The 18,439-nt window shown below is 42.9% G+C and overlaps 1 protein-coding gene across 2 annotated transcripts in view; it reads left to right on the top strand.

The window, feature by feature from the left end:
- Positions 1-18,102, top strand: part of VWF (von Willebrand factor) — a 154,252-nt gene extending 136,150 nt beyond the window's left edge. For both annotated transcript variants that reach the window (XM_077930743.1, XM_077930742.1), the window contains exons 47-52: positions 1,109-1,225; positions 4,451-4,549; positions 7,098-7,226; positions 8,130-8,169; positions 15,757-15,854; positions 17,750-18,102. In XM_077930743.1, coding sequence (XP_077786869.1) covers positions 1,109-1,225; positions 4,451-4,549; positions 7,098-7,226; positions 8,130-8,169; positions 15,757-15,854; positions 17,750-17,938 — 672 coding nt within the window. In that variant the 3' untranslated portion in view covers positions 17,939-18,102. The remainder of the gene's footprint in view (positions 1-1,108; positions 1,226-4,450; positions 4,550-7,097; positions 7,227-8,129; positions 8,170-15,756; positions 15,855-17,749) is intronic.
- Positions 18,103-18,439: the final 337 nt, after the last annotated feature.

Raw genomic sequence — 18,439 nt, 5'->3', positions numbered from 1 at the left:
AGCGGTCCCTATTTATCTACTTGCACTCGGAGGTGCTTTCGAACTGCTAGGTTGGCAGGTGCTGGGACCGAACAACGGGAGCGCACCCCACCGCGGGGATTCGAACCGCCGACCTTTCGATCGGCAAGCCCTAGGCGCTGAGGCTTTTACCCACAGCGCCACCCGCGTCCCAACAACAACCCAGCAACCCTAGGATATAGTAATTTTAGATTTTCTGTGGCAACTTTAGCCAATGCAAAAATTAAATTCTCCAGCTTCATGTAGGAATCTAATAAATCAGTCCTGTGTATGTGACCCTGTCTTAAACACAGGGCTGTGAATTCAGATGAAGGGGATCAGGATAATCAGGAGCCTAGTATAGGTTTGTCTGGTAATAATTGGCATATCATTTCCTTGAGTGTGTGTCCTTTGTTGCATTTATTGTCAACTAATGGATTGTAAGGGACGCGGGTGGCGCTGTGGGTTAAACCACAGAGCCTAGGACTTGCCGATCAGAAGGTCGGCGGTTCGAATCCCAGCGACAGGGTGAGCTCCTGTTGCTCGGTCCCTGCTCCTGCTAGCCTAGCAGTTCGAAAGCACGTCAAAGTGCAAGTAGATAAATAGGTACCACTCCAGCGGGAAGGTAAACGGCGTTTCCATGCACTGCTCTGGTTCACCAGAAGCGGCTTAGTCATGCTGGCCACATGACCCGGAAGCTGTACGCCGGCTCCCTCGGCCAATAAAGCGAGATGAGCGTGCAACCCCAGAGTCGGCCACGACTGGACCTAATGGTCAGGGGTCCCTTTACCCTTTACCTAATGGATTGTAACCACAGCTGGAGAAAGGGGAAGGAGTTCATGCCACAATGGGGACTGAATGGAAAGGCAGAAGGACATTTGCTTGATAGTTCATTTCCGATAGATTCCCTGGACACCTTAATAATTTTATCATTTTTGCTTGAACCATCAGCAAAGTAGAATTTTTCATATCTTTTTTTGGAAATTATATGTTTAGAGGCTGAACGGTTTTATTATTATTATTTTTCATCTGGTTAAGAATGGTCCATTCTTCATGTTTCTGATGAGAAAGCATGATCAGTTGAAACTGCAGTTTTGTTCTCATCTTTCAGCCTGGGAAACGCATGCTGTTGGATCAGTGCACCAGCTGTCAGTGCAGCCTACAGAGGGGACTGTTTTTGAAGTATAAGTTGACATGTGGAAAAATCACCTGTGAACCTTGCCCCAAGGTAAGAGAGTGTGTTATGGCCCTGCTGATATTGAAGGTCTAGGATATATTCCAAGCTACTTTATCCTCACACCTCTGTTAAAAGACGCACACTCACAGTCACAAACTCTACCAAAATTCATGGAAATGTGCAGCATGCGTTTTGTGCCACAGGAGTTAGCTGGACTATATAAATCAACTACATCCTTTTTCTTACAGTATCACTGATTTCCATACTACTTTGAGGGTTTTTAAAAATAACAATCAGTGGTATACAACTTTTACAAAATAAGTAAATAAATACTTGAACCTGAAGGCCCTTTTAGCCTTGCCATGAAGAAAAGTAGGAGATAAAGCACATGGTCTGCAAAAAGTTTTAAATGTTTCTAATGCTACCTGTAAAATAATAATGAGATCAGGGTCTTTCTGTACACTTGACAGCTGCTGCCAGATAATTTTCAAGACTCTTTTTCATTCTTCACGGCCACAATTCTTACCTGAATTTTCCATGTTCCCTCACTCCGGTTGGCTCAGAACGGAATATTGTTACATGTTTAGTGTGAGCCTTATTTTTTATTGAACTTGGTTAGAGTTGCATTTTGCATATTTCCACATGCAATTAGGTAAAGGATATGTTTAAAAAACATTTCTAAATACCTGAAATTACTGTTTTCATAGTGGATGCATCCCAAACTGGCGGGGACTTTAGGCTGGAGCATGAATGGCTCAGAACCTTCCTGAAATTCTCCCCCTAACTTACCAGTTCATAGAACACAGCTTATACTGGTAGAAACTTCATCTGTGTGTGCAGCCACAGCAGCAGCCAAGGTTTCAAAGGACCCCTACATTTCTCAAGAGTTCCTGGATGGACTGGACACTTTAAGTCTTTACGTGCTAGAAATACAGCCATTATTTAAAAAAAAATATATGTAATTTTTCTTATGTAGGCCCTTTGCCATTCAGATTTGCTCATTTAGTTTTTGTGTGAAGGCAGAGTCCCTTCAACGTCATTCCGTATAGATTTCCTATTCTGTGCCCAGTTCTGTTCCCACCAGACTTGCTTCGGAGATGAAGGGAGGTCTTAACATTCACTTCATCCCTGAAAGCAGCTGTTGAAAAGAGGGATTAGACTCCAGGGAAGCTTCATCTGAGCCCAATCCCTCCTCATCCAATGATGAAATCATTGAGGGGGGACAGGAAGAGGGGGGGAAGGAATAAAAATAGACCTTTGCCAATCTCCCCCAAAGCAACATTGCACGCAGTATTTATGTATGTGTTGTTATAAATGATGACAAATGTGTGACTTCTAAGGACAGACGCTCAGGTTATTTTTGCAGAACAGTTGCGCTTCGAGATCCCCCAACCACCCCCAAAAATGAAGACACAATTGACACGGGATTTTAGTTTGAGTTATTGGGCAAAAATTTGGCCACAACTTTATTGAATACAGAATGTGAGTGGTATTGACTTAGGCATTGGAATCATCCAAACTATATCAGACTCCCACCCACATCACGGGGAATCTGATAAAAGGGTGAAACACCACCAGAGGGAGCCCCACCGATGCGAACCGACTTGAGTTCTCCCCCATGGGGTCCTGGTATGGCCCTAGCCCCTACCGCAATGTTTCGGACAAGACCCAGGTCAACCCCTGATTCCTTTAAGAGAATACCCTTGAGCTTGGAGTGGCAGGTGATGACCGCACCTCTCCACCCCACACATTGCTGATCCAATGCCTAACCTCCAAACCTTACAAAGTTGTGATGATTGCTACGCGGTTGGCGGAAACCAAATGGCAACAGCCAATCTGCCAGATGGAAAAATTCCTACCAGGCCTCCACTGCAAAACAGGCGACCAACAACACCCATAGCAAGGCCAACGCACCAGATAAAGGGGTGGGTGGGCGGGGGATCCGCCGCGCGAAGGCAAAGAGGTCCAGCAAACATTACGCAGGGCTTAAATAATGTTTTGCGGCCAACCCCCAAGCCAAGCAATTGGCTTTAGGGACCAAGTGACCGCAAAACGACCAACCAGAGTTGAGCAGGGCATAGCCCTGCCCACACCAGGAGGTGGGAGATGTCTGGGGACTGGAGCACAATGCGTACCCTCCTTGAAGAGGATCCGATTTGCCACACAAAAGTGTTTCAGCACAAAGTTGCCACCCACCGATCGTCATCTGTAACTCAGTATCATATGGGGTGCCTCCCCGCAAGGGACATGAGCTACTGGTGTGAAAAAGCATATTCTCCATCATGGTGAGTACGTATTGCGGTGGGGTCTAACAGGACACCCTTTCTTGGTTACTAGGGGCGGGACCGTTTGGATGGCCATGACTGTGATTGGGCCAATTTGGGTTGTTGGGTAGATTTTGATGTTACCATTTGGGCGGATGGCCCGAAAGTTATATATTCTTGGTACACAGTTTTTTCAGTCTCTTTTGCTGCGTGCATCAGATCGCCCACCCGCCCGCCCTCCCTAATTTAGGGCTGTTGCGCTTGACCTTGCTATGCCTGTCATGGGGTCGTCTGCTTTGGGGCAGGGCCTGGTAGGAATTTTTCCAATTGGCAGATTGGCTGGTGCCATTTGGTTTTTGCCTACTGCGTTACAAATCGTCACAACTTGTAAGGTTGCAGTTAGGCATTGGTTAAAATTGGTTGGTGGAGGGGTAAGGGTTGGCAGTGCCTACCCCTCCAATGCTGCTGCTGCTGCAAGGGAATTCCGTTAAAGGAATCCAGGGGTTTGTCATACTTTTGTCTGTATCCCTGGCAAGGGGCTAGGGCTGTGCAAGCCCCTGGGAGCATGCGGGGAGGGGTGACGGTATGTTGCCCAGCCCCATTCTCTCCCCAATATTGTTTCCCCTTACTGGCTTTCGCTGGAATCCGGAAGTCAGTTCTGTCCCAGGGCGGGGACAGATAGTCATATAGTCATAACCAATGCCTAAGCAACCACTCGCATTATGTATTTTAATAAAGTTGTGGCCAAAATTATGCCAAAAACCTTAAACAAACATTTCTGTATGAATTGTGATTTATTTAGGGGGTGGCTTGGGGATCTCAACACACAATGGATTTGACAGTCTCCTGAATGGCATGCTCACTGGGTTACAGATGATGTGGCTTCAATCTAGTGGACTGCCATAGTCGAGTATGGCCATGAAGCGAGGCAGTGCCACTGCACTTTAGCAGATTATTTTGATTTTGGTGAAGACTGAGGTTCAGTGAAATCATCCATTTTATTTCTTTGCAGAATTACAGGATGGAAAAAGTCTCTGGCTCCTGCTGCGGCAAATGCTTGCCATCTGCATGTTCCATACAGCTGAGGAACAGAACCATTATTTCCCTGAAGGTGAGTTGGTTTCACCTAAAACTGGGTCCACTATAATGCCGAGTGAATGCAGTTTGTCTGGAAGATTCCACTCTAGCATATATTCCATTGACAAGAAAGGGGCTTCTGCAAGAACATTTCCTGCTATTTCAAGCTCTAGATGAAAAGGCAACAAGCGGTCCAGTTCCTTGTGTCCTGGTGGCAGCAGTAGCAGTACTGTTGTATATTATTTATAGTGTGTCAGCTACATACAGGATAGAGTCATAGAATCATAGAATCATAGAGTTGGAAGAGACCACAAGGGCCATCGAGTCCAACCCCCTGCCAAGCAGGAAACACCATCAGAGCACTCCTGACATATGGTTGTCAAGCCTCTGTTTAAAGACCTCCAAAGAAGGAGACTCCACCACACTCCTTGGCAGCAAATTCCACTGTCGAACAGCTCTTACTGTCAGGAAGTTCTTCCTAATGTTTAGGTGGAATCTTCTTTCTTGTAGTTTGGATCCATTGCTCCGTGTCCGCTTCTCTGGAGCAGCAGAAAACAACCTTTCTCCCTCCTCTATGTGACATCCTTTTATATATTTGAACATGGCTATCATATCACCCCTTAACCTCCTCTTCTCCAGGCTAAACATGCCCAGCTCCCTTAGCCATTCCTCATAAGGCATCGTTTCCAGGCCTTTGACCATTTTGGTTGCCCTCCTCTGGACACGTTCCAGTTTGTCAGTGTCCTTCTTGAACTGTGGTGCCCAGAACTGGACACAGTACTCCAGGTGAGGTCTGACCAGAGCAGAATACAGTGGCACTATTACTTCCCTTGATCTAGATGCTATACTCCTATTGATGCAGCCCAGAATCCCTTTTGCTTAAGGGGCACTTAGACAACTACAGTCATGACTTGGGATGAATACGCTTCAAGTTAAGCATTTTCGGGTTGCGCTCTGCGGTGACCCTGAAGTAACAGAGTGCGTTTACTTCCAGGTTTCGCTGCATGCTCAGACGCTCAAAATGATGCCACACACATGTGCGGAAGCGGCAAAACGCAACCCACAGGCGCGCAGTCGTGTGTTACGTTCACTTCGGGATGCGAATGGGGCTCCGGAACGGATCCCGTTCGCATCCAGAGGTACCACTGTACTGTAAGGAACTTGCAACAGGAGATGCACAAAAATGATGGTGATGATTTTATTTATATGCCACCCATTTGACTGGGTGGCCCTAGCCACTCTGTGTGGCTCCCAACAAAACATTAAAATACAAAAAAATCTCAAACATTAAAAACTTCCCTGCAGAGGGATGCCTTTAGGTGTCTTCTAAAAGTCAGATAGATGTTTATTTCCTTGACATCTGATGGGAGGGCGTTCCACAAGGCGGGTGCCACTACAGAGAAGGCCCTCTGCCAGGTTCCCTATAGCTTTGCTTCTCGCAGTGAGGGAACCGCCAGAAGGCCGTCGGAGCTGGACCTCAGTTTCCGGGCTGAACAATGGGGGTGGAGATGCTCCTTCAGGTTCTTCATATATATCTGTGGATGGCCGCAGATGCTGAGCCACAACTCTCACAGATGGCTCCCCATAAGGTTGTCTTAGGAGTGGTTGTCTCTAGGCCTGAGTGACTGTCTGGCTTTCAGCATCATGAAATTATAATAATAATAATAATAATAATAATAATAATAATAATAATAATAATAATTTATTCATAACCTGCCCATCTGGCTGGGTTTCCCCAGCCACTCTGGGTGGCTCCCAATGGAATATTTAAAACACAATAAAACATTGAACATTAAAAACTTCCCTAAACAGGGTTGCCTTCAGATATCTTCTAAAAATCAGATAGTTGTTTATTTCCTTAACATCTGATGGGAGGGCGCCACTACCGAAAAGGCCCTCTGCCTGGTTCCCTGTAGCTTTGCTTCTCGCAGTGAGGGAACCGAAATAAAATTAATAATAATAATAATAATAATAATAATAATAATAATAATAATAACCGCCAGAAGGCCGTCAGAGCTGGACCTCAGTTTCTGGGCTGAACAATGGGGGTGGAGACGCTCCTTCAGGTGGAAGGTATCTCACTTACAGTCAGAGGGGGAAACTTGAGGGAAGATAGGCAAACGGTATTGTCTTGCTTGGCTTCTTCCTTTTTGAACATGAACAATAAGGGGCTGGTTTATACATGTTTTCCAGACAAATGCACTGTGTATCTGGAGGGAACAGTGGAGCTATCTGTACCCCCACAACATGAATTCTGCTGAACATGTTACGCATACCATGAGTACACATGGCCAGTTACCACAACACTTCAAGCTCCAAAAAATATTCATATTTATTTCTTTATTAAATTTGTATACCATCCTAAATCCGAAGATCACAGGGCGGTCCCCACCTTTTGCCATAAGTAGATGACCAGGAGCGCATGGGACTGTTCCACACTCAGGTGAATAATCCCTTGTTGGTAGAAGTGTGAGCTGACCTTGAGACTTTCATCTGTTTGCTGTAGGGAGGGAGGGAGAAAAATACAACTTGATGGTGGTAATGATGACCATAATTTGTATAATTGGAAATTTTTTCCACAGCCCACTGAAATGATCCAAGACGGGTGCGACACCCATTATTGCAAAGTCAATATGAAAGGAGATTTCACCTGGGAGAAGAGAATCACTGCTTGCCCGCCATTTGATCCCAACAAGTGTCTGTCTGAAGGAGTAAGTAATGAGCCAAGTGCCCTGTTGAGTACAGTGTGGCGATGATGCTGGTGCCGATTATTATAGCACCTTTTGTGTGGCTGGTCCTTTGCAGAGCAACACAAGCACTCTGCTCCTTTGATTTGCAGAACTCGCCCTGCTACAGGTGCCACATTGTGCGTTTGTATGAAATCCGTATTTTAGTGTGACAGCACCCACACTTGGGCCTTCCTGCCTACGGACATCAGGCAGGCACCTTCATCTGCTAAAACATTTTTTGTTTTTAGATAAGCCAACTCAGATATACAGAATGCTTGTAAGGGTTTTAATCTCATCTTCAGCTTATTGTTAATTTTAATTATGTTCTGAATGTTTTAAATAATATATTTGAGGAGGACGGTCTCCGCCTCCCCCAGTTGATGGGCATTGCCTTAAAAAAAAGTGTGTGCATCGCATCTTGTGATCGTATATGCGGGGTAGGGCTTGCTGGCCCCCCAATTATTTTTCAAGTTGGCACCCCTGAAAGAGAATTATTATTACTGTATTATTATTATTATTATTATTATTATTATTATTATTATTATTATAATTTTATTCGTATCCCACCCATATGATTGGGTTGCCCCAGCCACTCTGAGCGGCTTCCATACACAGTCATACCTTGGGTTACAGATGCTTCAGGTTGCGCGATTTCGGGTTGCGCACCGTGCCAAATCCGGAAGTACCGAAACGGCCTACTTCTGGGTTTTGGCGCTTGCACATGCGCAGAAGCGTGCCGAATCGTGACCTGTGCATGTGCAGACGCGTGGGTCGCGGGTTGCGAACGCTGCGGGTTACGAACTTGCCTCCCGCACGGATCACGTTTGCAACCAGAGCGTCCACTGCATTTTAACATATTTTAAATGAGACGTGTTCTCTTTTTAGGGCAAAGTCGCAAACCTTGACAACACATGCTGCAAAACATGTAAGTAGCTGTTTTGGTAGCTGCATTATCTTTTATTTATTTTTACATTTGTGTTTCCCCCCAAAGAGCTCAAGGTGGCACACTTAGTTCCCATTTGCCGACTTGATCCTCACAGCAACTCTATGAGGTAGGACATTTGGCAAGTTTCATGGCTTCCTTGGGGTTTGAACCCTGGTCTCCCAGGTCTTAGTCCCACACTCAAACCGCTACGCTGCACTGAATCACTTAGCTCGATTCCATTTTGTCTGTATCAGATGTGACTGGACTGCAGGATTCTTTCTGACACAGAGATATAGCACCCTGAGATTCAGGTATCCCTCATTTTTGGAAGCTTTCAAAAATGTATCTAGTACTTGGCAATGTGGAGTAGAAACTGGTACTATGTTCCACATGTGGTGGCTATGTAAAAAAAAATTAGATCTTCTGGGATGACATCTATATAGAACTTTAAAAAAAGTTTAGGGTTTATTTTAAAAAAGACCAGAAGCATTTCTACTCCGAATTACAGGATCAGACGTTCCTAAGAATGTAAAAGAAGTTTTTTTTATACGCCACAGTCACAGCGAGAATCTTAAAAGCGACTAAATGGAAAAATGATAAATCCCTTCCAGGTCAGAATGGTTACAAATACTAGCCAATATGCAGAGGTAGCCCAACTATCTGAAAAAATGAAAGCTAAGTCAAAACAAGTATTTATTGCAAAATGGGAGGTTTTCAAATCATATCTTAAGATCAATTGTTGTAGTATGAACTCGGTCGCAGCCTTCGAATAACTAAGTAACAAGGATATAATACTTTAATATAAAATGAACAGATAGATTTATGCAATAAGTTTGTAAATATTAAAAGAAGCATGGAGAAGACGGGAAGTTAGATGTACCTTAAGAAGATTTACCGTCAAAACAGATGATTTTATCCTTTTGTTTATTTTGTATTTGGTGTAACGACATAAATGTATGGTTTTTCTTTTTGATTTTTGTTGGTGTTTACAACAAAGCATAAAAAAGAGATGCACAATGACTCCTGCAGAAAAAAATGCATGCAAGAAAGTTCCTTCCTCTAGGGTTTTGTTTTTGCTTTTGCTTTTAATTGCCTTCTCTAAAGCATAAACCTTTTGAGCTGTAAAAGTATGATTCCCACTGCCAGAGGTTTAGGAAACACTATATTTCTTAAAGTGGAGACTTTACCCTGATTTTCTTCTTTTGCCTGGATCAGTCTCCAAAACTAATTCTTCAACATGACCTCAAATAAAGGCGTCAGTTGTCAAGTTATATGGTGGATAATTATAGAATTTGTTTATCACTGAAAACTATCCCTCCTTTGAAGGTCAAAATGTCAGCACCTCTTCACCCTCCATTCTCTCTCCTCTTACTTTTTGTTCTGTTCATGTGCCAATAAATAAAAGATGGCCATCCCTATGCAGCCACAGTTAACTGCTGTAACAAAACCCCAGTTTGAGGAATTTATTCCAAGATCATTTCTTGCCGTTGCCTGTCCATATATCAGCAAGTTCCAGTTTTAAGAAATAAAAGTCACTGGAGCTCTTGAGATAATAGACTCTCACTGTAAAGTGCTCACAGGTTAATTTAATTAAGAGGGTTTTTTTATCTGCACAGTGACTATTACTGAAAATAGCCAATTAACCATTACATAAAACAGATGTGAATGTAATACTGAAATGGCTCAAAGACAACTTTAAAGAAACACTGCAGAAAACGAACAGCAAAGCAAATAAAGTAAAATAAAATAACATCTCCTAATAGTGTAATCTCCCAGTTCTGGCTTTCATCTGCTAATGGAAAGCTTTTTATAGGATGATGCTAAATATGTTGGAAAGTCCAAAATTTGACCAATATCGCTTTTCTGATTGGATTTTCTACTAATTCAAGGTTGAGGGAATCCAGCGAAAACTGAGGGAAAATTCCAATGAACATCATAGAGGCCCAGAAGTTGCTTTTAGGACCAACATGTCAGTTCTAGGGCTAAGTCCAAACCGCCTGCCTCTTTTCATGTCGGTTTCTGCAAATGTTGAAAAGGACCTCCTCTTTATAGCCATTTTTGGCACTTGTGAACACATCTGCATGGTCTCAATGATATTCTTGTATTTCCTAACACTGACACTTAAAACCACATAGGAAGCCACTGCCAAACGACAGGATTAAATAACAGCTTGGGCAAACGAGTCCTATAATGGCAATGAGAGCAGACAAAATGAAGGAAAATGGCAACAAGAAGCAGCAGCAGCCAAGAGAAAACGGGGCACCAAATCACAGTCCAAGTTCAAGGTGCCATGAGTCATGTGGCCCTCCTTCGCTCCACCTTGTCATGTACCAGTTTTGGCATGAAGATCCTATTGTTGTTGTTTAGTCGTTTAGTCGTGTCCGACTCTTCGTGACCCCCTGGACCAGAGCACGCCAGGCACTCCTGTCTTCCACTGCCTCCCGCAGTTTGGTCAAACTCATGTTGATAGCTTCAAGAACACTGTCCCACCATCTCGTCCTCTGTCGTCCTCTTCTCCTTGTGCCCTCCATCTTTCCCAACATCAGGGTCTTTTCCAGGGAGTCTTCTCTTCTCATGAGATGGCCAAAGTCTTGGAGCCTCAGCTTTAGGATCTGTCCTTCCAGTGAGCACTCAGGGCTAATTTCCTTAAGAATGGATAGGTTTGATCTTCTTGCAGTCCATGGGACTCTCAAGAGTCTCCTCCAGCACCATAATTCAAAAGCATCAATTCTTTGACGATCAGCTTTCTTTATGGTCCAGCTCTCTCATCCATACATTACTACTGGGAAAACCATGAAGATCCTAGACTGTATTAAACCAGAGTTCCCAAGTTCAGACATAAAAAGAGTTTGTGGCTTCTTAACTGAGCCATTGTTCCTTGCTATGGAAATAACAGGGAATTCTTGCTTAATACAAGCCAGGAAAATCACAGTGAAGTTGGCCATCAGCAGGAGGAAGAAGGGACAATGGAGGAGAACGCAGCTCTGACACTCATTCAAAAAACCCACACCTTTCAAAGTGAATACATTTAGCACAACCTTGTTGTTGTTGTCTAGTTGCTTAGTCGTGTCTGCCTCTTTGTGACCCCATGGACCACAACACACCAGGCACTCCTGTCTTCCACTGCCTCCGCAGTTTGGTCAAACTCATGCTGGTAGCTTCCAGAACACTGTCCGACCATCTCGTCCTCTGTCGTCCCCTTCTCCTTGTGCCCTCCATCTTTCCCAACATCAGGACCTTTTCCAGGAAGCACAACCTTAGTCAGTCACACACACAAAAAAAGAATCTGGCGCCGGATGTGTTTTCTATTGTGGCTTGTATAAATGAGCAGATTTGGAATGCAGTGACAGAATTCAGTGCGATAATGCTTGCTTCATGCATTTGCCAATGCCTTTGCAGAGCCCATTTTAAGAACCTCTCACCTGGTGACAACCATAATGATGTAAAAGGGTAATATTGCTATTACAGATAAGATTTCTTGTACTGGTCGTGCCCAGTCGACAAATACAGTAGCATACTAACTATTTATTTATTTATTTATTTATTTATTTTAGCATTTTATTTATTTATTAACATTCTTATATTGCATCGGTAAACATTGTCATATTACATTACAGGACTTACTATAATATAATTTATCACATGTATACAAAAATTATATACAAATTTTATATACCTAAAAAAATGAAACAACAACAAAAAAAGAACAAAGAAAAAAACAAACATTTCCCCCCAAAAATCATATACATACCAACACACTAACTTCCTGTCTTTCCCGTTGTATATTCCTTTTTTACAAATGAATGTACTCTTACTATTGTATATTTCTTTACATTTTATCTAATACATTCCTATATCAATATGTGCTCTTAGTCTTATTTCTCAACTCAGTCTCACTCCAACGTCAATCAAATGCTAGCATAGATAGCGAACCTTTACTGTATTTTTGAACATATGTTTTATATCTATCCCACTTTTCCATAATTTTTTGTTTTGAATTGCCTCTCAGGGTATTTGTTAACTGCGCCATTTCAGCAAATTCTTGTAGCTTGTAATGCCAGTCCGTTATTGTCGGGGTTATTTTAAATGCAACACTAGAAATAACTGAAAAATTTCTCAGTTTCTTTGGGTACTCATCACTATGAATGGATGAGTTTGTATTTTAGTTCTCTAAGTATTTTCCCATCTTAAATTCAGTTCTTCACATTTCTGCAGCAATATGTGGTTTTTTTTAAAAAAAAGAAAATCCCCATTAAATTGCATTTAATGCAATTTTCTCCTAGCAAATATATTTTTGTATGCTGGTTTAATTCATATGCACATTTTTCTAAGCAATTTCCCCAAATAAAATACATTTCATATGTTATTTTTGCTGATACATTACTGTATATATACTGTACTGTATACTGTATACAGTATATATACATATACTGTATATATACTGAGAGCCAGTGTGGTGTAGTGGTTAAGAGCGGTAGTCTCGTAATCTGGGGAACCGGGTTCGCGTCTCCGCTCCTCCACATGCAGCTGCTGGGTGACCTTGGGCCAGTCACACTTTGAAGTCTCTCAGCCCCACTCACCTCACAGAGTGTTTGTTGTGGGGGAGGAAGGGAAAGGAGATTGTTAGCCGCTTTGAGACTCCTTAAAAGGGAGTGAAAGGCGGGATATCAAATCCAAACTCTTCTTCTCTTCTGTAATAATACATGTACGCATTGCTTAGTTGGAGAGTTGCAATGCAAAATTCAGATAAGTGCAAACTTTGAAGTATAGGTGTATTTTGGTTTACATATTGGTTTGAGAAGTATAAGTAATTTCTTATTAAAATGCAAGCAAAATCAAATTTTCAATTCATCTGCCACATGCATTCTACATCATCTTTTAAAATTCATTTTACGAACACCAGCTACTATGGCCACATAGCTTAGTATATTGAGCCCTAAATCTCCATTTTTAAATCTCTGTCTTAAAGTTTTTTGCAGCAAGGCTTGCCATACGGCAGGAAAATTCTTGACATGTCCTGGTTTTCAGTGTAAAAATGGCGCTGGGGGAATTTTGCCGAATTGGCAAAATGTCAGGGAAAACCCAGATGTATGGCAACGCAGTGGAAAAAGCACCGGAAACAGCTCAAAAAGCGTTAAATCACTATTTTTGGGTTAGGTCTTCTTTAAACTTTGCGGCTGTCAGGAATTTTACTTTTTGAAATATGGCAACCCTATTTACAGCAAACTGTACTGATGCGGCAGCAACTAACCCTCAATTTCAAAACATAGTTACACACAGAGCACATTACTGAAAGAGCATGAACAAATACTTATATGTATACTCAGACGTATATGGCCTTTATGCAGCCAGAATCTCCTTTTATAGACAATTCATAACGTTACCCATCCAGTTCATATTTAGATTTAAACCCCTGGAGGATTTTGTATTCAGAGTCTACATCCAATATACTTCTTTCTGCAGGAATTTCTGATGGAATTGTAATCCTTTGGCACGGATCTCTTCCAGGCAGAAAAATTTAGGTCTTCCTGAATACATCCATATTCTGGAAAAGGCTGGATAATGGGAGCTTGTATTCTGTGGTTCCTAATGCAGCTTTAATGCTCACAGATGCGAACCTTGATGGATCTCACTGTTGTTCCCACATAGATCTCATTACAGAGACACAGAATAGCACACACCACTCCTTTTGTATTACAGTTATAAAACCGTTTGTATGTATACTGTTTATTGTCAGTAGGGTTCAAAAACCTTTTCCCCATGAGGCAATTAATTGCATACAGAGCACCAGCCTCCAATTTCTTCTGCTAACAATGTCTTTAAGGTTCTGTTCACATCTTTATGAGAACATGGGACCAGCCTAACACTATATAGGTTGATTGCTTTATTGATTTGTCAGTCACGTCTCTGATTTTCCTAGTATATCATTCATATATGAAAGGGATCAGAATTCTTTTTGGGTTTTTTGTGGATTATCAGGTTCTATTCAAAGTCAGTAAAGCCCATCCTTTGTCAGCTGATTGAAATATCACATAATATTTAGGATTAGACAATGCTCTACCGTTAATTTGTGCTATGCACACACATCAGTTTTTTCAATGTTCTGTACCAATTCACGATGCCTGAATAGTGGTTTTTTTGTGCATGGGTTGAATGTAAACCTTGGTCTAAATAGTGCATCCTGGATTGGTGCAAGTTCCTCCATTAAAGGAATCTGCAATTTTTTTACATTTCTGATTACAGTGGTACCTCAGGTTACATATGCTTCAGGTTACAGACTCCGCTAACCCAGAAATAGTGCTTCAGGTTAAGAACTTGGCTTCAGGTTGAGAACAGAAATCGTGCTCCGGCGGTGCGGCAGCAGCAGAAGGAGGCCCCATTAGCTAAAGTGGTGCTTCAGGTTAAGAACAGTTTCAGGTTAAGAATGGACCTCCGGAACGAATTAAGTACATAACCAGAGGTACCACTGTATAATGCAGCCATAGAATGCATCAGTATAATTAGCTATTATGATGGACCAAAAGAAGGCATTTGGAATTATTTGAACATTCACAAAACAAAACAAAGCTGTCCCGATTGAGCTTCTGATTCAGATAGCCATATATTTGAGTCTCCAGGACACTACCAAGATTTGTCAGAGCTCAGGACACAGAAGGAAGGAAGCCATCAGACCTGTGAGGCCTACAGCAGCATGTCTGCATGGGTCCCAGAGAGCACATGTGTTAGTGAGGATGGACAATATGAATGCTAAAGCCCACACATGTCAATGGCATGTGTGATGCTCCTGTAGATTGGCTGATCGCCTTGTGGCACACAGCTTTATTGCTGGCGGTAGTTATTAAAGCATTGACAGTCTTATTGCCACCTCATGGAGGAAAGCTGCTCATGTGATATGCAGCACATGCTTTGGTCATGTCAGAAAGTCCAGAAACAGTTTTGCCATGCCACTCACTGTCTAGCTTAGACTAGCAGACATTTGTACTAGCCAATAATAATTTAAAATCCCCATGCCAGGGACTTATAGTGGGAGAGAATTGCAACAGAAGTCTATGACTTGCAGATTTCCCCACTATGAGAGGGGATGAGAAGATTTACTTGTTTCAATTCCTTTATCATTTCTCTACTTGGAACTTTGCAGTGTTGAATTCATGCTGAGTTCTGGTTTAACTAGAAGAACTTCTAAAATTAATTCCAGAATTTGAGCATATATAGCTTGCAACACCCAGATCAAGCAGGGACGCGGGTGGCGCTGTGGGTTAAACCACAGAGCCTAGGACTTGCCGATCAGGAAGTCGGTGGTTTGAATCCCCGCGATGGGGTGAGCTCCCGTTGCTCGGTCCCTGCTCCTGCCCACCTAGCAGCTTGAAAGCACACCCAAAAAGTGCAAGTAGATAAATAGGTACCACTCTGGCAGGAAGGTAAATGGCGTTTCCTCGGCCTGTAAAGCAAGATGAGCACCGCAACACCAGAGTCGTCCGTGACTGGACTTAACTATCAGGGGTCCTTTACCTTTACCTTTTTATAGAATGGTAGGATGCATGCCTCTTTCTTACAGATGCTACCACTGCATTTTTCTTTCCTCTTTAGGTGTAGAGCCAGAATGCAAGCAAATCACAGGCAGACTGGAATATGTGAAAGTGGGCGACTGTGTGAATGAAAGCCAGCTGAATATCCACTACTGTGAGGTAACCTATCCTTACCCATTTCGTGAACTCTGGGTGAGCAAAGCTGAAGGAGATATTTCTGTAGACAGTCTATGACATGTCCTAGCATCCACTCACAAAGAGCAGGCTGCAGGGATGCATGTTCCTTCCTTTCTGTAACAGTATTTTCTGGCTCTGTAGAGATTGCCAGCTTGAAACACACCCAGATCATCCTGTTTCTCAATTTGGATCAAAGTTGGTTTGGCGGGGGGTGGGGGGGGTGAAGCATCAAAACAGACAATAACAGAATAGATCCAGGATAGATATTTGTTGTTGTTTAGTTGTTTAGTTGTGTCTGACTCTTCGTGACCCCATGGACCAGAGCACGCCAGGCACTCCTGTCTTCCACTGCCTCCCGCAGTTTGGTCAGACTCATATTCGTAGCTTCGAGAACACTGTCCAACCATCTTGTCCTCTGTCGTCCCCTTCTCCTTGTGCCCTCCATCTTTCCCAGCATCAGGGTCTTTTCCAGGGAGTCTTCTCTTCTCATGAGGTGGCCAAAGTATTGGAGCCTCAGCTTCAGGATCTGTCCTTCCAGTGAGCACTCAGGGCTGATTTCCTTAAGAATGGATACGTTTGATCTTCTTGCAGTCCATGGGACTCTCCAGAGTCTCCTCCAGCACCAGAATTCAAATAGATGAGTTGTGCTAAAAATGTGCTCTGCTCCCAAACCACCAGTAGGAGCGCACTGAGTACAAAGTAAACAGGAATGTGTGCACAGGGTCAGTCAATCTCCCTGTCTTCTGCCCAGCCTGAGTTGCATCATAAGCAGCAACTTAAAATCTTCTAAAGAAAGAAGGCTTGCTAAGTGTGGGCATATCGTCAGGGACAAACTACACACGAGGCCCTACAACAAAGCCCTGATGGTCACTTCGCATAAAGAAAAGCAACTCTGGGGGTTTATTTCTCAGTAGAAACACCATGGGTGAGGAAGGGAGCAATCACTTTAATGGAAGGATGGCCAATAGGGAAAGTATTAATCATCTCTTCTCCTGCCACTTACCCAATTCCAAAGCTCGTTTTCATTTTTGAATGGCCATTGGGGTTTACATTTATATTAGGCCTCCCTTCTGTGTCTCTAGATTGGAGCCAATTCAACTATCTTTACCAGGCATGGGCAAATTCAGCCCTCGAGATGTTTTGAGACTACAATTCCCATCGTCCCTGACCCATGGTCCTGTTAGCTAGGGATGATGGGAGTTGTAGTCCCAAAACATCTGGAGGGCCGAGTTTGCCTATGCCTGATCTTTACTCTTTCCTTTGTAGTTCTGGGATGGAGGTGAGGTAGCAGTCATTGTGACTCTGTGCTGCTAGTCAAGAGCCTTTTTAACTAGAGACACAAAGATGTCACCTGGGGAGGGACCTTCTGAATGCAAAACATTTACTTCCCCAATGGTCTATAATACTTTGTGAACATTGTTTATACACAAAAATGTTCTGTGTATCATGAGGGTTTGATAGCAATAAATATCTAATCAATAAAGGAATAGAATGGGAAGCATCCAGGCAATGATCCGAAACTCTTGAGTCCAATTAGAGGCCTTTCAGTCTCCATATTAATGTCTGAAGCTTTTCCAAGAAGTTGTTGGCAAGGCTATTACAGCTGAACACTGCTGCTCCTTTCTGTGTTAGTGAGCATGATGTCATGTTAAGTCATGGTTAAGGCAAATAAGGTAGAATTTTTGTTTAGGAGGAGTGTAGATACTGAAGCCAGAGTCCAATTTGCAAACCATGGCTTACAGAGAGCCGGCCTTCTGTCTGCACCTGACCTTTTCCAAAACTAATTTCCCAGAGACTGTATGAGCAATTGTCATGGCAGAACATTGTATTCTGGAAATAGTGTTGCAGGAATAAAATATTTCTAATTTCACTTTCAGGGCAAATGCACAAGCAGAGCCATTTATAACATTACACTGAACAGCATTGAAGATCGGTGCACCTGTTGTTCGGCTACAGCGACAGAGTCCATGCGAGTGCCCCTCCGCTGTGCCAATGGCTCCATCGTACAGCATGAAGTCTTTAGCGCCAGACAGTGTGAATGTCTCTCTCGGAAATGCAAGCCATAAATATCTCTGGGAGCTAATGTGATTTTTTTTTTGTGCCCAGCTGCCAAGAAATTTACAATCCAATTCTAATTTTCTTTGTGTATTTTGTATTTTGATACTGTTCTTCTAGCCAAGGCATTCACTGTAACATACCAAGCAATAAACTCTGAACTCATTTAGCCACATATTTGGGATATTTTGCTTTCTGAATCTTGCGGTGTTCCTTATACTGGGTGGTGGTATGGACAACGGTCAGTTCTAAAATCTAGACAATTCAAATAGCTACTCTGGGTTAAAAATTAAGGTCTCTGATCTAAGTTTCTGGCCAGTGGGTTTTGCTGATGGGTGAACTGCCATCCCAAACTTTCAACTGAGAATTGTTTGCTCTCCAAGAACACTCATGTAAGAACCCAACTCTCTCCCTGCAAGAGTTTTCTTCCAGGTAATATGAGCCCAGAAACTCTTTCCGTCAGTCCTCCCAGCGCTGTCATTAGCATACGCACCGCCGGGGTGCAAAGATCC

Source organism: Podarcis muralis, chromosome 6 (genome assembly GCF_964188315.1).
Source record: "Podarcis muralis chromosome 6, rPodMur119.hap1.1, whole genome shotgun sequence".
NCBI lineage: Eukaryota > Metazoa > Chordata > Lepidosauria > Squamata > Lacertidae > Podarcis > Podarcis muralis.
This window is presented reverse-complemented; position numbering and strand designations above follow the sequence as displayed.